The sequence below is a fragment of the Salvelinus alpinus genome, chromosome 1 (assembly GCF_045679555.1).
Source record: "Salvelinus alpinus chromosome 1, SLU_Salpinus.1, whole genome shotgun sequence".
Classification (NCBI taxonomy): Eukaryota; Metazoa; Chordata; class Actinopteri; order Salmoniformes; family Salmonidae; genus Salvelinus; species Salvelinus alpinus.
In genome coordinates this window covers 38,280,398-38,298,774 of record NC_092086.1, presented here as the reverse complement: position 1 = coordinate 38,298,774, position 18,377 = coordinate 38,280,398, and the positions used below count along the sequence as shown (strand labels likewise).

General features: G+C 44.2%; 1 protein-coding gene across 1 annotated transcript; it reads left to right on the top strand.

Moving 5' to 3' along the window:
- Positions 1–6,355: 6,355 nt before the first annotated feature.
- Positions 6,356–18,370, top strand: LOC139575305 (uncharacterized). Its single transcript, XM_071400254.1, has 6 exons — positions 6,356–6,467; positions 8,670–8,829; positions 9,690–9,861; positions 13,203–13,326; positions 16,689–16,817; positions 17,347–18,370. Exons 1-6 carry the CDS (start codon positions 6,430–6,432, stop codon positions 17,720–17,722), a joined length of 999 nt encoding a protein of 332 aa, XP_071256355.1. The 5' UTR covers positions 6,356–6,429; the 3' UTR covers positions 17,723–18,370.
- The last annotated feature ends 7 nt before the right edge of the window (positions 18,371–18,377 follow it).

Below are 18,377 nucleotides of genomic sequence, written 5' to 3'. Positions count from 1 at the left end.
GTGACTGTAGTGGGGCCTAAAACAACAATGTTCTGGGCTGTGGTATGTTTGATTAAAGCACCCCACCCAGTACAGTATGTTATGGGAACACAGGAAATCCACTGGATTATGTAACTGGCCTGTTATAATGGTTTCTGTCAGCCTCTCAGGCAGAATCAAATCTATTGATCATACCTGGGCTCTATTGTCCAAACCTCTAATGTGTGTAGAATAAAAGCACAGTTGTGAAAAAGCTTTCTGCTTTTTGGAGCTCTCCTGTTGTTGAACAGCTGCCGTGTGGCATATGTGTTCGAAACAGTGGAGTTAGCAGCCAGCTAGCTGCCCACTGAGGCCGAGGAGAGCTTCACGTGTAGCCGACACTACACTACACTACACTGACACGTGCACGTGCACACCAGGAGAGAGATGTAGACCTGGACACTGGCCGCTGCTGTCTCTTCTTTATGAACAGAACTGTGACGACAACAGCAGCTGATCAGGACGTGCAAACATGCCTTTAATTAGTTAAGGTTATTGTAGTATTCTGGGATCATGGGAGCCAATCACAACAGCTTCATGACTCAACAACAAGGGTATATTATGAATTAAAATATGACTCAGTTTGTTTGTACAGTATTGCATTTGTAAAACACCTTGGATTTATTATATCCAACGCCATGTCTTTGTGCTGTGTATATGTGCATGTTTCTTTGCAAGTGCATGTGTGTGTTACGTGTGTGTGACGTGTGCCCGTGTGTGTGTTAAGAAATACAGCATGTCTCCGACAAACCGACACAGCTGCGCTCATGGGTATTCCCACGACGTGCCGTTCCAATCCTCTGACCGGCGCTCTGATGCATAGCTCACCACACAGAATATTAACATTGTCTTATTATCAAGGAACTGCAGCACCAGCCACCGCCCCTCCCTGTGAAAAGGGGGATTATGGATGCTCGAGCCAGCCAGGGGTAGGAACTAAAGAGGGAGAGAGACTGTATCACCACTGCACAGTCCAGCTATTCCTAATTCATTCCACTCAATAGAGGCTGATGTGTATCTGCCACAGGCTGACCTCCTGTGGCTGCAGAGCCAGGGAGAGGAGAAAGACAATAGGTTTTTAATTATCTCAGTGGAAACCAGCCTTGAACGTTGGGTTTTCACTCTTGCTGTTTGGAGAAACGTGACAGTGATTTAATGACCAGAACCATTCAGAATGTATTCTGAATGGTTCTCTTTCAGCCGACACGTACATCGATGATGCACATCAAAGACACAAGGCAAATGACACTGGCTGTCTAGATAGAAGTTTGGCAGTAACATTTTCTCAGCTAAAGTACTCTCTAAATAACCAGTTGCAAATGTTCAGCAAGTGTGAAATTCAAGTCTGTCTGCAGGCTGCTGCTGCCAGAGTACAAAAGATCATGAAATCCTGCATCTCCAAATGTAACCAATAAGATTTCAAATAAACATGACACATAAAGAGCTCTCAGCTCATCTCCAGCAGAGCAACTGAACAAGTCAGTGAGTCAGAAAGTCATCTCAATGAACCAATGAACCAATCAGAATATATAATAGACAGGTTCACCTAAGGATTGCACTGACTATGACACATCTGCAACCAAATATAAACCAGAATTTGAATGCTTTTTGACATGATGACGCACATACATGGATAGTGTGGTATCCAAAACATGGCCTCAATTTAAACAAAGTAGAGGTTTGTGTATTTGAAGTGATGTACTGCATTGTGCACAGTGTCCTTCATACAGTATGTTCTAACCACACCACACACTGCCTTGGTGAAGCAGTCTGCAAGTAGCTCCCTACACAGACAATACTACTCCTAATGCAGGAGACCAGATGGGATGAGCCACTCTTTAGTCACAGTAAAAGTCAAAGTAGTTCAGTCTCATCCCTTTAGCAGTGAGGCTCTCCAACCCTCTGACCGTCCTCACCCTCGGGGCAGCTGGCTGAGGTCTTCGTGTTCCCTAGCTTTCAGCCATGCTCTCTGTCCTCACCTCCACTTGCAGGCCAGCACGCCATGCCACCCTGCTTCCACTCTCTGCTGCCTGCCGAATCAAAGCGACAGGATTAAAAGCTGCTCCTCCTTTTTCTTCAAGCTCTTATTTATTTATATACACAGAGGGAATGCAGCAAATTAAATGTCACTTTGAACTGACTTCAGAGGGCGGTTTTCAAAGTGATCTTCGTTATGCCATAGCCCCATGATTAGATCCTATATCAATCTGAGAATGAGCGCTGAGTCTATTAGACTGAGCTGTTCTCTGTGACTATTCACTGCTGAAGGGTTAGCTACAGTGCATCAAATTGATAAAAGATGGTGATTTAATGCAGTTATAGTTTTGAAAATCTCATTAAATGATCAGATGATGTCATCCATATGAAACATATATGTACATGATCCATATTTGTATTGTGTAATCATAATGAGACTGGTATTTGCAAATGTGGCATTTTTTCTTTGTCTATAAATAACTGAAAATACACAGTGCCAAGTTGTTCTCAGTGATCAGACAGCATATCTGCTGTTGGGTAGTACCACAGGAGTCATCTGAGGATTGGAAAAGGAACAAATAGATTTCCACCAGTCTCATAGGCCCTACAGAGATTAAAGCTGACTGTTATTTTTATTTTATTTTAATTTTATTTATTTAACCCCACAGTAGATCCTCACCTTTTGATTCAGTGGGATATAGCCCCTGGTGGCCTCGAATGTGAGAGTGCTACCCACTTGCATTGTGTATCTTCATGCCAGCCTGTGTGTGACTGAACTGAAGAGGACATGAGCAGCACACCACCCGTCCATCACACTCTTCCCAATCCTCCTCTCTCTCTCCTCTCTCTGATCTTCTTTTTTGCTCTGCCAAGTCCCACTGTGAAGCTGCAGTAGTTGAAGTATACAAAACATTAAGAACACCTGCTCTTTTCATGACATAGACTGACCAGGTGAATCCAGGTGAAAGCTATGATCCCTTATTGATGTCATTTGTTGAATCCACTTCAATCAGTGTAGCTGAAGGGGGGAGACAGGTTAAAAAATGATTTTTAAGCCTTGAGACAATTGAGACATGGATTGTGTATGTGTGCCATTCAGAGGGTGAATGGGAAAGACCAAAGGTTTCAGTCCCTTTTAACTGGGTATGGTAGTAGGTGCCAGGCACGCCGGTTTGTGTCAAGAACTGCAACGCTGCTGGATTTTTCACCCTCAACAGTTTCCTGTGTGTATCAAGAACGGTCCACCACCCAAACGGCATCCAGCCAACTTGACACAACTGTGGGAAGCAATGGAGTCAACATGGGCCAGCATCCCTCCTGGTAAAGGCTATGCCCTTATGAACTGAGGCTGTTCTGAGGGCAAAAGTGGGTATATAAGGAAGGTGTATTAATGTTTGATATACTCAGTGTACAACAACAAACCAGTCACCAGCCATCACCAGGACACAGCCAGTCACCAGCCAGTGAGACTGGGAGTTTTTCCTAGCCACCGTGCTTCTACACCTGCATTGCTTGCTGTTTGGGGTTTTAGGCTGGGTTTCTGTACAGCACTTTGAGATATCAGCTGATGTAAGAAGGGCTATATAAATACATTTGATTTGATTTGATCACCAGGACATAGCCAGTCACCAGCCACCACCAGGACACAGCCAGTCACCAGCCACCACCAGGACACAGCCTGTCACCAGGCATCACCAGGACACAGCCAGTCACCAGCCATTACTAGGACACAGCCAGTCACCAGCCATCACCAGGACACAGCCAGTCACCAGCCACCACCAGGACACAGCCAGTCACCAGCCATCACCAGGACACAGCCAGTCACCAGCCACCACCAGGACACAGCCAGTCACCAGCCACCACCAGGACACAGCCAGTCACCAGCCATCACCAGGACACAGCCAGTCACCAGCCACCATCAGGACACAGCCAGTCACCAGCCACCACCAGGACACAGCCAGTCACCAGCCATCACCAGGACACAGCCAGTCACCAGCCACCATCAGGACACAGCCAGTCACCAGCCACCATCAGGACAGCCAGAGAAACTTTACTAAGAAGAGACTGACTGAACTCAGAAACACAGCACAGCATCATAATGCATCACAGGACAAGATATACAGCAATTAGTCTCACTGGCAAAAGAAGCACTTCCCTTTTTGTCTGGAGTTTGTTGTGTACTGCACTGCAGGCTAGAATTGACATACAAAAACAATGCCCTTGAACAATATTGCAGATACACATTGCACATCTATACTGCATGAGGATCATATTTGCATTAATTACATACAATACATAATGGACCAAGGATAGTCTAGCAGGGGAGTTAGTCTAGATAGTCTTTAGTCAGGCACATTTTGGAATGAAAGATTAGTCATAATCCTGGATAGCAATGGCTTGTGGGAGGTTGCTTGTGCTTATTCTCCAGTCTCAAGGACACTGCGTAATGTTCTCTTTCTAAAGCTGTGTTACATCAACTTCAATGATGCCTCCCTGAAAATAGGCATCGGATATATCCCTTTGTTTTCTACTGCTGTTGGCCCCACAGTTGGTGATGAATTGATTTATGGTTTGTGGCATAGTCAGGGCTCCTGAACATGCTGTGCTCAAGAGAGTTTTGGCTGACTTTATTTTTGACTGATGTTCAAAAGCAATGACCTGCTGAGGTTCACTGTTCTCAGCGAGGGACTGGGTGTTATTGGCAAGTGAATTGGCACTGCCCTGCTGCTCACAAATCAAAACGGCTTTGTGTCAAAATCAAAATGACGGCTATGGTTCAGTGGTTATTACAGACAATAAATGTCATTATAAATGAACCAAAACAACCAAAACTGAACTAACAGTTAGACTAAGATGATGACCTGGAAACAGTGAGGAGCAACCCAGACAGAGATAAGTGGATGCTCCATCATCTGAGTCTGGTGATAAGGTGCCCACCGCCAGTTGGGATGAGGAGGTTGAGGAATGAGAAGTTGCCTGCCAACCAGCTGGGAAGAGGAGGCGGAGGAATGAGAAGTTGCCCGCCAACCTGCTCTTCAGTCCAGCCACGCAGCGGTAGGCAGTGCTAGGGCATCACAGGGCAGCGCAGTGTACAGGAACACCCACTGAGCCCATGCTGGCCTGGAAGTAACGCTACACTGAGGAGTCCAACAGAACACAGCAGCAGAACAGAACACAGAGACAGTGTAGGGGTGGAATACCAACTAGTTCCACAGTGGCGGCGAGTATTGAACTTCACTTAACAAAACAAACACTGTCTAGTACTTTGGTCTGTTCTGTTTCCACAGTGTCTCTCCTCTGCCAAATAGATTATTCCCAAATAACCTTTTAGAGGTTGAAGAGTTTTAGGCTGAAGTCAGGTGGATAAGAGAGCTCAACACAGGTTGGTGGCACCTTAATTTGGGACGATGGACTCGTGGTAATGGCTGGAGCGGAATTAGTGGAATGGTATCAAATATGGTTTCCATGTGTTTGATGCCATTCCATTTGCTCCGTTCCAGCCATTATTATGAGTCGTCCTCCCCTCAACAACTTCCTGTGGAGCTCAATGTATGGTATGGTATCATATCTGTTGGCCCCTATTGGATGTTTCTCTCACTTCAATCCTTAGATGTTTTTTTCTTCAGTCCCACTGCCACAGTGTCTCAGATGCAGCCTGCCTTCAGTGTCTACAATGTCCTGCAGCTTGCATACAAAAGAATACAGCCGTGCCATGAATAGAGAAGCTTGTTTCTTAAATCCCTTCACATGGAACCAGAGGCAGAGCTGCTGCTATGCTTGAGCCCTCCACCACTACAGCTGACAGTACCTTAGCTCAGAATGGGCGTTGACGCCAGGGAGTAATCTGACCATGTGTCTCGTCTCATGTTCCTGAACATGCAGGGATCTGTGGACTTCTCCTGTCACCAAGAATGACAAAATCCCTAAGATCCTATTTATGTCAGCTGGATGCCTTGGCAGGAGCCAGTCATTCTGTGGTTACATAAAACAGAGAATACATGGTCTCTTAAAACAGCCCTGTGGATAAAGAACAGGGTATCACAGTTTAGGATCATTATAATGTAACTAGCAGTTGATGAAAATGCTGGCATCTAGTGGTAAAGAGATGAATAAACGATATGAACAAGATTGAATGTTCATTATTATTTGACTATTGTTAATAACACTGGCTTTAAATAAAATATGTTTCACTAACGTTCATAACAAGTCAACAAATTATAGCACAAGTATACTATAGGCAGCCATGAAAAATGTATGAACTATATACTCGTGAATCTACTATCACCTACTATCACTTACACAGACTCCGACTCCTTTTTTGGCTTTATGCAGATAACCTTTAAATGGTCATGCTTGTCACCTCCCTTGGCAACGTGTCAACATGATGCCTAGCAAGATTTCTAGCAAGCAAAAAGTAGGATAAGGCAAGAAATTATGCCGAAAAAACATGATGCCACCAAACGTAAAAATAAGTAAGTAGCTTGTGACTTTTGTTATAAGAACAACTTCGAAAACACCTGTTATATTTCTCGGGCAACGGCACAACCGCCAGCCTAAAATAATTAATGGAGCTGCATTGAAAATATGGTGGAATATTCGAAGTTCATCACTTCAGAAAAAATATGTTTTTATGCATTGTCAACAATGCTAAACCAATGGACACATTTAATTTCACATGACAACATTGTAACAATACAACTCGACAGTAAAATCACAGTAGGCCTACTTTACTTCCAACAGGGGGCGTTGTAACACAATATGTTGCTATATACTGAGTATTCAAAACAGAACAGCTGATCTTTCCATGACATGGACTGACCAGGTGAAAGCTATGATCCCTTATTGATGTCACTTGTTAAATTCACTTCAATCAGTGTAGATGAAGGGGAGGAGACAGGTTAAAGAATAATTTTTAAGCCTTGACACAATTGAGACATGGATTGTGTATGTGTGCCATTCAGAGTGTGAATAGGCAAGACAAAAGATTTAAGTGTCTTTGAACGGGTATGGTAGTAGGTGCCAGGTGCATCGGTTTGTGTCAAGTACTGCAACGCTGCTGGGTTTTTTGCACTTAACAGTTTCCTGTGTGTATCAAGAATGGTCCACCACCCAAAGGACATCCAGCCAACTTGACACAACTGTGGGAAGCATTGGAGTCAAGATGGGCCCTGTGGAATGCTTTCGACACCTTGTAGAGTCCATGCCCCGACAAATTGAGGCTGTTCTTAGGGCAAAAGGGGTATTCGAGGGGCCGCTCTAATAATGGAAATGCATGTCCTCAACGATGGTAGGCAGGTGAGATCAGGTGGGAACATTCTAGCCAATGAGAGGGCAGATACGCGTGTGAAGAATTTTCCTATGATCGTGTGCTTGAGTTTCTATAGATTTTTTCCATCTTATATTTAAACCAGATACATTTGAGGGTATATCAGTCTGGGTAATAAAAAAAGATGTGTTATGTAATTCACTACTGATGCTGTGTGTTGGTGCCCTGACATTTTTCCTTCATACCAGAATGACTGAGACAAGGCTTTTTCATGGTGGCCTAAGTGGTTTCATTTGTAGATTTTCTTGTGTTGATGTTTCTCTTTTATCAGTAATCAGATCAGGTCATGTTTTTCTTCCTCTTAACCAGATTAAGTAAATGTAGGGGGTGGGTAGTCATCAATCCAGAGAGAAACTCCAGGGAGGGGTAATCCTTTGGCTCCCCTTTGAAATGAACACAAAGAATATGTTTCAGTTTTGTCAGAGGACAGGTGTTTGTGAAAGGGCAAACATGTAAACAATTGGATACTTTGATGATCTCAGACTATCTTTTTATCATTACCTAATGTTAGACAGTGTGCATTACATATTATAGATTGTCATACATTGGGGTAAAACGTTTCATAGGTTATAGGTTATGAGGCAAGGTTTTAATGGAAGACTGGTAAAAATGTTAGGGCCTGACCATTCAGTATAACAGGCAATCTTTTAGTCTATGAACATCTGTATTGCTGTTGGCATCCGCTGGTGCTTTACTCTTGATCAGTTTCCAGACTGGACACTGCATTGCAGGGCTGACTCATATAGTTCAAAGTTATTAGTCTTCAACCTTCTGTTGCTCACCACCACCACCCCCACCCCATGCACCCCTCATACCCCCCTCACAGCCACAGTCTGTGGGACTCATAGGTGCCCTCTGCCCCCGGCCTGGTCTGGATATCTGCTGGGAGGGTTAGGTCTACAGTGAGCTGCACCCCAGACCCAGAGCTGACATGCCCCCCTGAGGAGCTCTACACCGGGCTCTCCAGTCTCCAGATGAAATTTCCTGTGTCTGGGGCGGGGGCTCTCTCAGGGAAGGGCTCTCTCTCTCTCAGGGAAGGAAACCTGTGAGAGCAGTAACCAGTACACTCTGGAGCTTGGTGTTTAACTAGTCACCACTATGTTGTTTCCTGCCCTCATTGTTATAGATAGGGAGGAAGGATGAGACATCGCAAACCCTGGTTTGCCCTTTGTCAGTCTTCATTTCCCATTACATCAGTCTTCATTTCCCATTCTATTTTGGTCAATGTCGAGTCTGTATCTAAATGAAAAGGTTTGTTAAATCACGACTCAAACATTGTACTATTAAAAGGAAATGGAAAAATAAACATATTTTGTAACCACCGTAACTCATTTCTCTTTGTCTTCAGAGCCCAGAATGAGACACTGAAGACCAGCACTGAGGCCATCACAGATCCAAACACAGACCCCAGTACTGCCTCGTACCCTGGAACACCTGTCAACCAGGACATAGTGAAGGAGAAGAAAAAGAAGAGGGCTATTATACTGACCAAAGATGAGAAGAACATGGTATGGTACAACACATAATACTAAAATATACACTACCGGTCAAAAGTTTTAGAACACCTAGTCATTCAAGGGTTTTTCTTTATTTTTACTATTTTCTACATTGTAGAATAACAGTGAAGACATCAAAACTATGAAATAACACTAATGGAATCATGTAGTAACCAAAAAAGTGTTAAACAAATCAAATATATTTTATATTTGAGATTCTTCAAATATAAAATAGCAGCTTTGCACACTCTTGGCATTCTCTCAACCAGCTTCACCTGAGATGCTTTTCCAACAGTCTTGAAGAAGTTTCCACATATGCTGAGCACATATGCTGCTTTCCTTTACTCTGCGGTCCGACTCATCCCAAACCATCTCAATTTGGTTGAGGTCGGGGGAATGTGGAGGCCAGGTCATCTGATGCAGCACTCCATCACTCTCCATCTTGGTCAAATAGCCTTACACAGCCTGGAGGTGTGTTGGGTCATTGTCCTGTTGAAAACAAATGGTAGGCCCACTAAGCACAAACCAGATGGGATGGCGTATTGCTGCAGAATGCTGTGGTAGCCATACTGGTTAAGTGTGCCTTGAATTCTAAGTAAATCACTGACAATGTCACCAGCGATTCCCTATGTGTTATTTCATAGTTTTGATGTCTTCACTGTTATTCTACAATGTAGAAAATAGTACAAATAAAGAAAAACCCTTGAATGAGTAGGTGTTCTAAAACTTTTGACCAGAAGTGTACATCAGGAGCCTTATACGTAGTACATAGTAGCAATGTGAGGACTCTCAAATGCACCTTGTGAGAACCTAGCCTGAAAGTGTTATGCAACATAGCACTGTGATAATGGTTTTGTGTTTCATCCCGTAAGGCCGCCTTAGAGAAAACCTGCCAGGCCTTTAGGTCTGACCAGACGGAGTATGAGCGGTTTCTGGATCACATGACTCTCTGGCTCCAGGAGCACCAGGAACAGGCAGTGGAGCTGTTCAGCCTGTGTGATACAGACAGCACTGGTACCATCGGCCCCGAGAACTTTGAGCTGGGTAATCCATCCCTCTTCTGGTCTGTTACACCCTCATTCCCAGCCAAATGACACAATATCGGCGGGAAAATCTATCTCAAAGCTTTCATCTGGGGCTCATGGCTGCAATTAAGGTATGTCAAAGGATTACCTCACAATCAAATCCAATCAAATCTATTTATATAGCCCTTCGTACATCAGCTGATATCTCAAAGTGCTGTACAGAAACCCAGCCTAAAACCCCAATCAGCAAGCAATGCAGGTGTAGAAGCACGGTGGCTAGGAAAAACTCTCTAGAAAGGCCAAAACCTAGGAAGAAACCTAGAGAGGAACCAGGCTATGAGGGGTGGCCAGTCCTCTTCTGGCTGTGCCGGGTGGAGATTATAACAGAACATGGCCAAGATGTTCAAATGTTCATAAATGACCAGCATGGTCAAATAATAATAATCACAGTAGTTGTCGAGGGTGCAGCACCTCAGGAGTAAATGTCAGTTTGCTTTTCATAGCCGATCATTAAGAGTATCTCTACCGCTCCTGCGGTCTCTAGAGAGTTGAAAACAGCAGGTCTGGAACAGGTAGCACGTCCGGTGAACAGGTCAGGGTTCCATAGCCGCAGGCAGAACAGTTGAAACTGGAGCAGCAGCACGGCCAGGTGGACTGTTAACAGTAAAACCTTGAAATCACCCCTTGCCTTAACAGGAAGCCAGTGTAGGGAGGCTAGCACTGGAGTAATATGATCAAATTTAGCAGCCGTATTTAGCACTAACTGAAGTTTATTTAGTGCTTTATCCGGGTAGCCAGAAAGTAGAGCATTGCAGTAGTCTAACCTAGAAGTAACAAAAGCATGGATACATTTTTCTGCATAATTTTTGGACAGAAAACTTCTGATTTTTGCAATGTTACGTAGATGGAAAAAAGCTGTCCTTGAAACAGTCTTGATATGTTCGTCAAAAGAGAGATCAGGGTCCAGAGTAACGCCGAGGTCCTTCACAGTTTTATTTGAGACGACTTTACAACCATCAAGATTAATTGTCAGATTTAACAGAAAATCTCTTTGTTTCTTGGGACCTAGAACAAGCATCTCTGTTTTGTCCGAGTTTAAAAGTAGAACGTTTTCAGCCATCCACTTCCTTATGTCTGAAACACAGGCTTCTAGCGAGGGCAATTTTGGGGCTTCACCATGTTTCATTGAAATGTACAGCTGTGTGTCATCCGCATAGCAGTGAAAGTTAACATTATGTTTTCGAATGACATCCCCAAGAGGTAAAATATATAGTGAAAACAATAGTGGTCCTAAAACGGAACCTTGAGGAACACCGAAATGTACAGTTGATTTGTCAGAGGACAAACCATTCACAGAGACAAACTGATATCTTTCCGACAGATAAGATCTAAACCAGGCCAGAACTTCTCCGTGTAGACCAATTTGGGTTTCCAATCTCTCCAAAAGAATGTGGTGATCGATGGTATCAAAGGCAGCACTAAGGTCTAGTAGCACGAGGACAGATGCAGAGCCTCGGTCTGACGCCATTAAAAGGTAATTTACCACCTTCACAAGTGCAGTCTCAGTGCTATGATGGGGTCTAAAACCAGACTGAAGCATTTCGTATACATTGTTTTTCTTCAGGAAGGCAGTGAGTTGCTGCGCAACAGCTTTTTCAAAAATTTTAGAGAGGAATGGAAGATTCGATATAGGCCGATTAGTTTTTTATATTTTTCTGGGTCAAGGTTTGGCTTTTTCAAGAGAGGCTTTATTACTGCCACTTTTAGTGAGTTTGGTACACATCCGGTGGATAGAGAGCCGTTTATCATGTTCAACATAGGAGGGCCAAACACATGAAGCCGCTCTTTAAGTAGTTTCGTTGGAATAGGGTCCAGTATGCAGCTTGAAGGTTTAGAGGCCATGATTATTTTCATCATTGTGTCAAGAGATATAGTACTAAAACACTTAAGTGTCTCTCTTGATCCTAGGTCCTGGCAGAGTTGTGCAGACTCAGGACAGCTGAGTTTTGGAGGAATACGCAGATTTAAAGAGGAGTCCGTAATTTGCTTTCTAATGATCATGATCTTTTCCTCAAAGAAGTTCATGAATTTATCACTGCTGAAGTGAAAGCCATCCTCTCTTGGGGAATGCTGCTTTTTAGTTAGCTTTGCGACAGTATCAAAAATACATTTGGGATTGTTCTTATTTTCCTCAATTAAGTTGGAGAAATAGGATGATCGAGCAGCAGTGAGGGCTCTTCGATACTGCACGGTACTGTCTTTCCAAGCTAGTCGGAAGACTTCCAGTTTGGTGTGGCGCCATTTCCATTCCAATTTTCTGGAAGCTTGCTTCAGAGCTCGGGTATTTTCTGTATACCAGGGAGCTAGTTTCTTATGACAAATGTTTTTAGTTTTTAGGGGTGCAACTGCATCTAGGGTATTGCGCAAGGTTAAATTGAGTTCCTCAGATAGGTGGTTAACTGATTTTTGTCCTCTGACGTCCTTGGGTAGGCAGAAGGAGTCTGGAAGGGCATCAAGGAATCTTTGTGTTGTCTGAGAATTTATAGCACGACGTTTGATGCTCCTTGGTTGGGGTCTGAGCAGATTATTTGTTGCGATTGCAAACGTAATAAGTCCAAATACTCTTTTCAATGCTAGTAGTTCACTCTAGCATGTTTCAGTGAGTTCCATTTGGAAATGTTGCGATGATTCTTTCCACTGTAGACCCCTTGAAAAGTAAGGTCAAATGTTCTCAGCTCCTTTAAATGTAACATAAAGAAAACCACTGTGGCAAGCGATTACAAACCGTTTTATGAGACTCCTAAGTCAGTCCTATCTGAATGCCACTGACTGTGTGGGCTTTTATTGAAGATATATAAGTGCTTATGGTCAGTGTTCTGATTCAGACTGCTTAGAATGCAACCACTTGTTCATTTCCTGGAGAGCTTGTAAGTGGCCCTCTCACCCCCCACAGATAACAGCTCATCCTGGGAAACAAAAACAGAACAATGTTCCTTTTGTCCTTCAGGCCCCAGACATTGAGTTTACTGTAAGTTTCTTCAGAAGAAAACATTAATCCTTCAGAAAGTTGGAGCCAAGGAGAACCAAGGAGCACAGTCAGCCTTAAATCCAACATTCAGGCCTCTTATTTATTTATTAAAATGTTATTTAACCTTTATTTAACTCTTGGCTAATGCCTCTGTGGATAGAGCCATTCAATGGCTGATTCACTGGAGAGATAGCATCATCATTGGTATAAGAATCACTATCTAGGGGATTAGCACTTTATAATGGACATACAGTATAATAGCCACAATTTCTGTAGATTGTCTCTGGTATAAAAAGCAAATGGTTCAAATTGAAAATCCCTTACATCCTTAGGTATGACAGATTTTGGGATTCCATGTCTGCAATTTCAGCTGGATCTGCTGTCTCAGCTACTGAGGAGAGGCAACGATGGGGAGATTGATTACAGGGACATGAGCAACCAACTACAGAGAGTAAGGTAAAGCAAAATCAGCATTCTATTCAAATCAAATCAAATTGTATTTGTCACATGCGCCGAATACAACAGGTATAGTCATTACAGTGAAATGCTTACTTACAAGCCCTAACCAACAATGCAGTTAAATAAAAGTAACAAATAATTAAAGAGCAGCAGTAAAATAACAATAGCGAGGCTATATACAGGGGTGCCGGTACATAGTCAATGTGTGGGGGCACCGGTTAGTCGGGGTAATTGAGGTAATATGTACATGTAGGTAGAGTTATTAAAGTGACTATACATAGATACGTAATAACAGAGAGTAGCAGCAGTGTAAAAGGGGGGAGGGCAATGCAAATAGTCTGGGTAGCCATTTGATTAGATGTTCAGGAGTCTTATGGCTTGGAGGTAGAAGCTGTTTAGAAGCCTCTTGGACCTAGACTTGGCAGTCCAGTACAGCCTGCCATGCGGTAGCAGAGAGAACAGTCTATGACTAGGGTGGCTGGAGTCTTTGACAATTTTTAGGGCCTTCCTCTGACACCGCCTGGTACAGAGGTCCTGGATGGCAGGAAGCTTGGCCTCAGTGATGTACTGGACCGTACACACTACCCTCTGTAGTGCCTTTCGGTCGGAGTCTGAGCAGTTGCCATACCAGGCAGTGATGCAACCCATCAGGATGCTCTCGATGGTGCATCTGTAAAACCTTTTGAGGATCTGAGGACCCATGCCAAATCTTTTCAGTCTCCTGAGGGGGAATAGGTTTTGTCGTGCCCTCTTCACGACTGTCTTGGTGTGCTTGAACCATGTTAGTTTGTTGGTGATGTGGACACCAAGGAACTTGAAGCTCTCAACCTGCTCCACTACAGCCCCGTTGATGAGAATGAGAGTGCCCAGTCCTCCTTTTCCTGTAGTCCACAATCATCTCCTTTGTTTTGATCACGTTGAGGGAGAGGTTGTTGTCCTGGCACCACACGGCCAGGTCTCTGACCTCCTCCCTATAGGCTGTCTCGTCGTTGTTGGTGATCAGGCCTACCACTGTTGTGTCCATCTGCAAACTTAATGATGGTGTTGGAGTCATGCCTGGCTGTGCAGTCATGAGTGAACAGGGAGTACAGGAGGGGACTGAGCATGCACCCCTGAGGGGCCCCCGTGTTGAGGATCAGAGTGGCAGATGTGTTGTTACCTACCCTTACCACCTGGGGGCGGCCCGTCAGGAAGTCCATGATCCAGTTGCAGAGGGAGGTGTTTAGTCCCAGGGTCCTTAGCTTAGTGATGAGCTTTGAGGGCACTATGGTGTTAAACTCTGAGCTGTAGTCAATGAATAGCATTCTCACATAGGTGTTCCTTTTGTCCAGGTGGGAAAGGGCAGTGTGGAGTGCAATAGAGATTGCATCGTCTGTGGATCTGTTAGGGCGGTATGCAAATTGGAGTGGGTCTAAAGTTTCTGGGATAATGGTGTTGATGTGAGCCACGACCAGCCTTTCAAAGCACTTCATGGCTACAGACGTGAGTGCTACGGGTCGGTAGTCATTTAGGCAGGTTACCTTAGTGTTCTTTGGCACAGGGACTATGGTGGTCTGCTTAAAACATGTTGGTGTTACAGACTCAGACAGGGAGAGGTTGAAAATGTCAGTGAAGACACTTGCCAGTTGGTCAGCGCATGCTCGGAGTAAACGTCCTGGTAATATGTCTGGCCCTGCGGCCTTGTAAATGTTGACCTGCTTAAAGGTCTTACTCACATCGGCTGCGGAGAGCGTGATCACACAGTCATCCGGTATAGCTGATGCTCTCATGCATGTTTCAGTGTTACTTGCCTTGAAGCGAGCATAGAAGTAATTTAGCTTGACTGGTAGGCTTGTGTTACTGGGAAGCTCTCAGCTGTTGCTTCTCTTTGTAGTCTGTAATAGTTTGCAAGCCCTGCCACATCCGACGAGCATCGGAGCCGGTGTAGTACGATTCGATCTTAGTTCTGTATTGACACTTTGCCTGTTTGATGGTTCGTTGGAGGGCATAGTGGGATTTCTCATAAGCTTCCGGGTTAGAGTCCCGCTCTTTGAAAGTGGCTGCTCTACACTTTAGCTCAGTGCAGATGTTGCCTGTAATCCATTGCTTCTGGTTGGGGTATGTACGTACAGTCACTGTGGGGACGACGTCATCGAAGCACTTATTGATAAAGGCAGTGACTGATGTGGTGTACTCCTCAATGCCATCGGAAGAATCCCGGAACATATTCCAGTCTGTGCTAGCAAACAAGTCCTGTAGCTTAGCATCTGCTTCATCTGACCACTTTTTTATTGACTGCGTCATTAGTGCTTCCTGCTTTAATTTTAGCTTGTAAGCAGGAATCAGGAGGATAGAATTATGGTCAGATTTGCCAAATGGAGGGCGAGGGAGAGCTTTGTACACATCTGTGTGTGGAGTACAGGTGGTCTAGAGTTTTTTTTCCTCTGGTTGCACATTTAACATGCTGGTGGAAATTTGGTAAAACGGATTTAAGTTTCCCTGCATTAAAGTCTCCGGCCACTACGAGCGCCGCCTCTGGATGAGCATTTTCCTGTTTGCTTATGGCAGTATACAGCTCATTGCGTGTGGTCTTAGTGCAAGTATCGGTCTGTGGTGGTATGTAGACAGCTATGAAAAATACAGATGAAAACTCTCTCGGTAGATAGTGTGGTCTACAGCTTATCATGAGATACTCTACCTCAGGCAAACAAAACCTCGAGACTTCCTTAGATATCGTGCACCAGCTGTTGTTTACAAATATACATCGACCGCCACCCCTTGTCTTACCAGAGGCTGCTGTTCTATTCTGCCGATAAAGTGTAAAACCTGCCAGCTGTATGATGTTCATGTCGACTCGGTGAAACATAACATATTACAGTTTTTAATGTCCCGTTGGTAGTTTAATCTTGCTCGTAGGTCATCGATTTTATTTTCCAATGATTGCATGTTTGCCAATAGAACGGATGGCAGTGGGGTTTGACTCGCTCACCTACGAATTCTCTGAAGGCAGCTCGACCTCAGCCCCCTTTTTCTCCGTCTTCTCTTCACACAAATGACAGGGATTTGGGCCTGTTCCCAGGAAAGCAGTATGTCCTTCACGTTGGACTCGTTAAAGGAAAAAGCTACTACCAGCTCGTGGTGAGTAATCGCTTGTCTGATGTCCGGAAGTTATTTTCGGTCATAAGAGGCGGTAGCAGCAACATTATGTACAAAATAAGTTACAAACAACGCAAAAAATCGAACAAAATAACAGTTGGTTAGGAGCACGTAAATCGTCAGTCATCCTCTCCGGCGCCATTCTACACACACGCCATTCTCAAACATTCTAGTGTGGATGTTTGAGCATGTTTCTATTGATGTTTTATCATTCTGTTTGAAAGAGTGGAGGGTAAGGATGAGAGAGAAGAGAATGCTGTTCCCTGCTGTTTGGAGATCACTAGAGAGAAGCTACAGCCCAGTCCTAACCGTCAGCTAGGATTGTGGAGCTCACCACCTCCTGAGACAAACAGGTAAGACATTCACATACAGTACATACTGCACAAACAAGCACTCAGACATACAGTATCTATACACACAGAAATATTCATGCTACAGTACATCACCCAGACAGGTCCACTTAAAATTAACTCCCATTGAAAATACATGTCAGCAATTTATGTTTACGCTGAGGTTCAAAGTCGCCTGTGTAAAATGAGGCAAAGCTAAAAGCCAACAATTTGTACTCAAGATGAATTGTTTCACATATTCTTGTGGTTCAATTGGAACAAACAAGCAGCACTGATGAACAGTAAATATGTAGGATCTGCCCACAAATTGCTGCTATACCAAAACAGCCAGTCTGTGAGGTTAACCATGACAACCAACCCTCTCAGGACAATGCTATTTCTGACCTTGTAACTCTGTGATCAGCGTTAAATCACTTTGGGACACATCTCATAAAGACCTTGTATTGCACAGTAAGGTGTATAAAATAGCATAGCTGATCATAAGGGACAGTATATTTATCATCCACCTATTCTATTTCCAAACATGTTCCAGGTTCATTCTTCTGAGTATCAGACTTATACCATTTGACTATGGAGGAGCCCATCCAGGGAGCTTTGAGGTGGTGCTTCCCAGGAGCACCAGGGTGTCCAGCCTGTTCAGGGTGATCGAGGAGCGGGTTGGGATCCAGACCACCAGCCTGCAGGTGTTCAGAACCAGAGTTCCCTCCCAGGAGTCCTTCCTACCGCCAGACAGCTCTCTGGGGCAGTGTGGCTTCACTGGAGGCCCTGAGGACTCACCCAGACAGGCAACACTGTTCTATGACTACAGGCTGGAGTTCACTGACTGCCCCATCCTCAACTGTGACCACTACTTTGGTTCTAAGCGACCTCAGATTGGGGAGGACTACTTTGCATCAAGGCCTGTCTAGGTGACCTGTATAACTTATAGTATCAGCTGTGTAACTTACAATATCAGCACTTTTTCGATGTACAGATTTATTTTTGTATGACTAGCACCATGAAGCAATTACAGTTGATAATTGTCTGTGTTTAGCTAATTATTAAATCTGATAATTAAAAGTGCATTAATGTCAGCGTTATACCAGGGGAGAAAATGGATGACTTGGGCAGAACACTCCTTACAATCAGCAGCTTCTGACATCGTTTTGTGTTTACCTGCAAAGTGTGAGATTGCCTTTTTAATGCCAAACAACAATATTCCTATAGGCCTCAGGGCACAGTGGAGAACCCTGGGGTGTATCAAATTGAGTGGTGTAGTGGAAAGTGCTGCTCTAGTGGAAACCAAATGGCACTATAAATGGCGGCTCTTGTGGTGGCCCACTAAAGCGTGTCTGCCCTGAGTGAAACACACCCTTGGTTCCCTGCTATCTCCCCCTGTTTAAAAGCACTTGGTCAACAGCTGGAGTCCTTATTCACCCCAAAGTGTGCCGTTGCTTTATTTGGCCTTGTTACGTCCCACGCCGTAGAGTGTTCAACCATCTGGGGATGCAGGTTGTACCGTCTGTGAGGCAACAACCTCTATGGGTAGAAGGCAATGTAGGGAATAACTCAGGAATTTTGGAG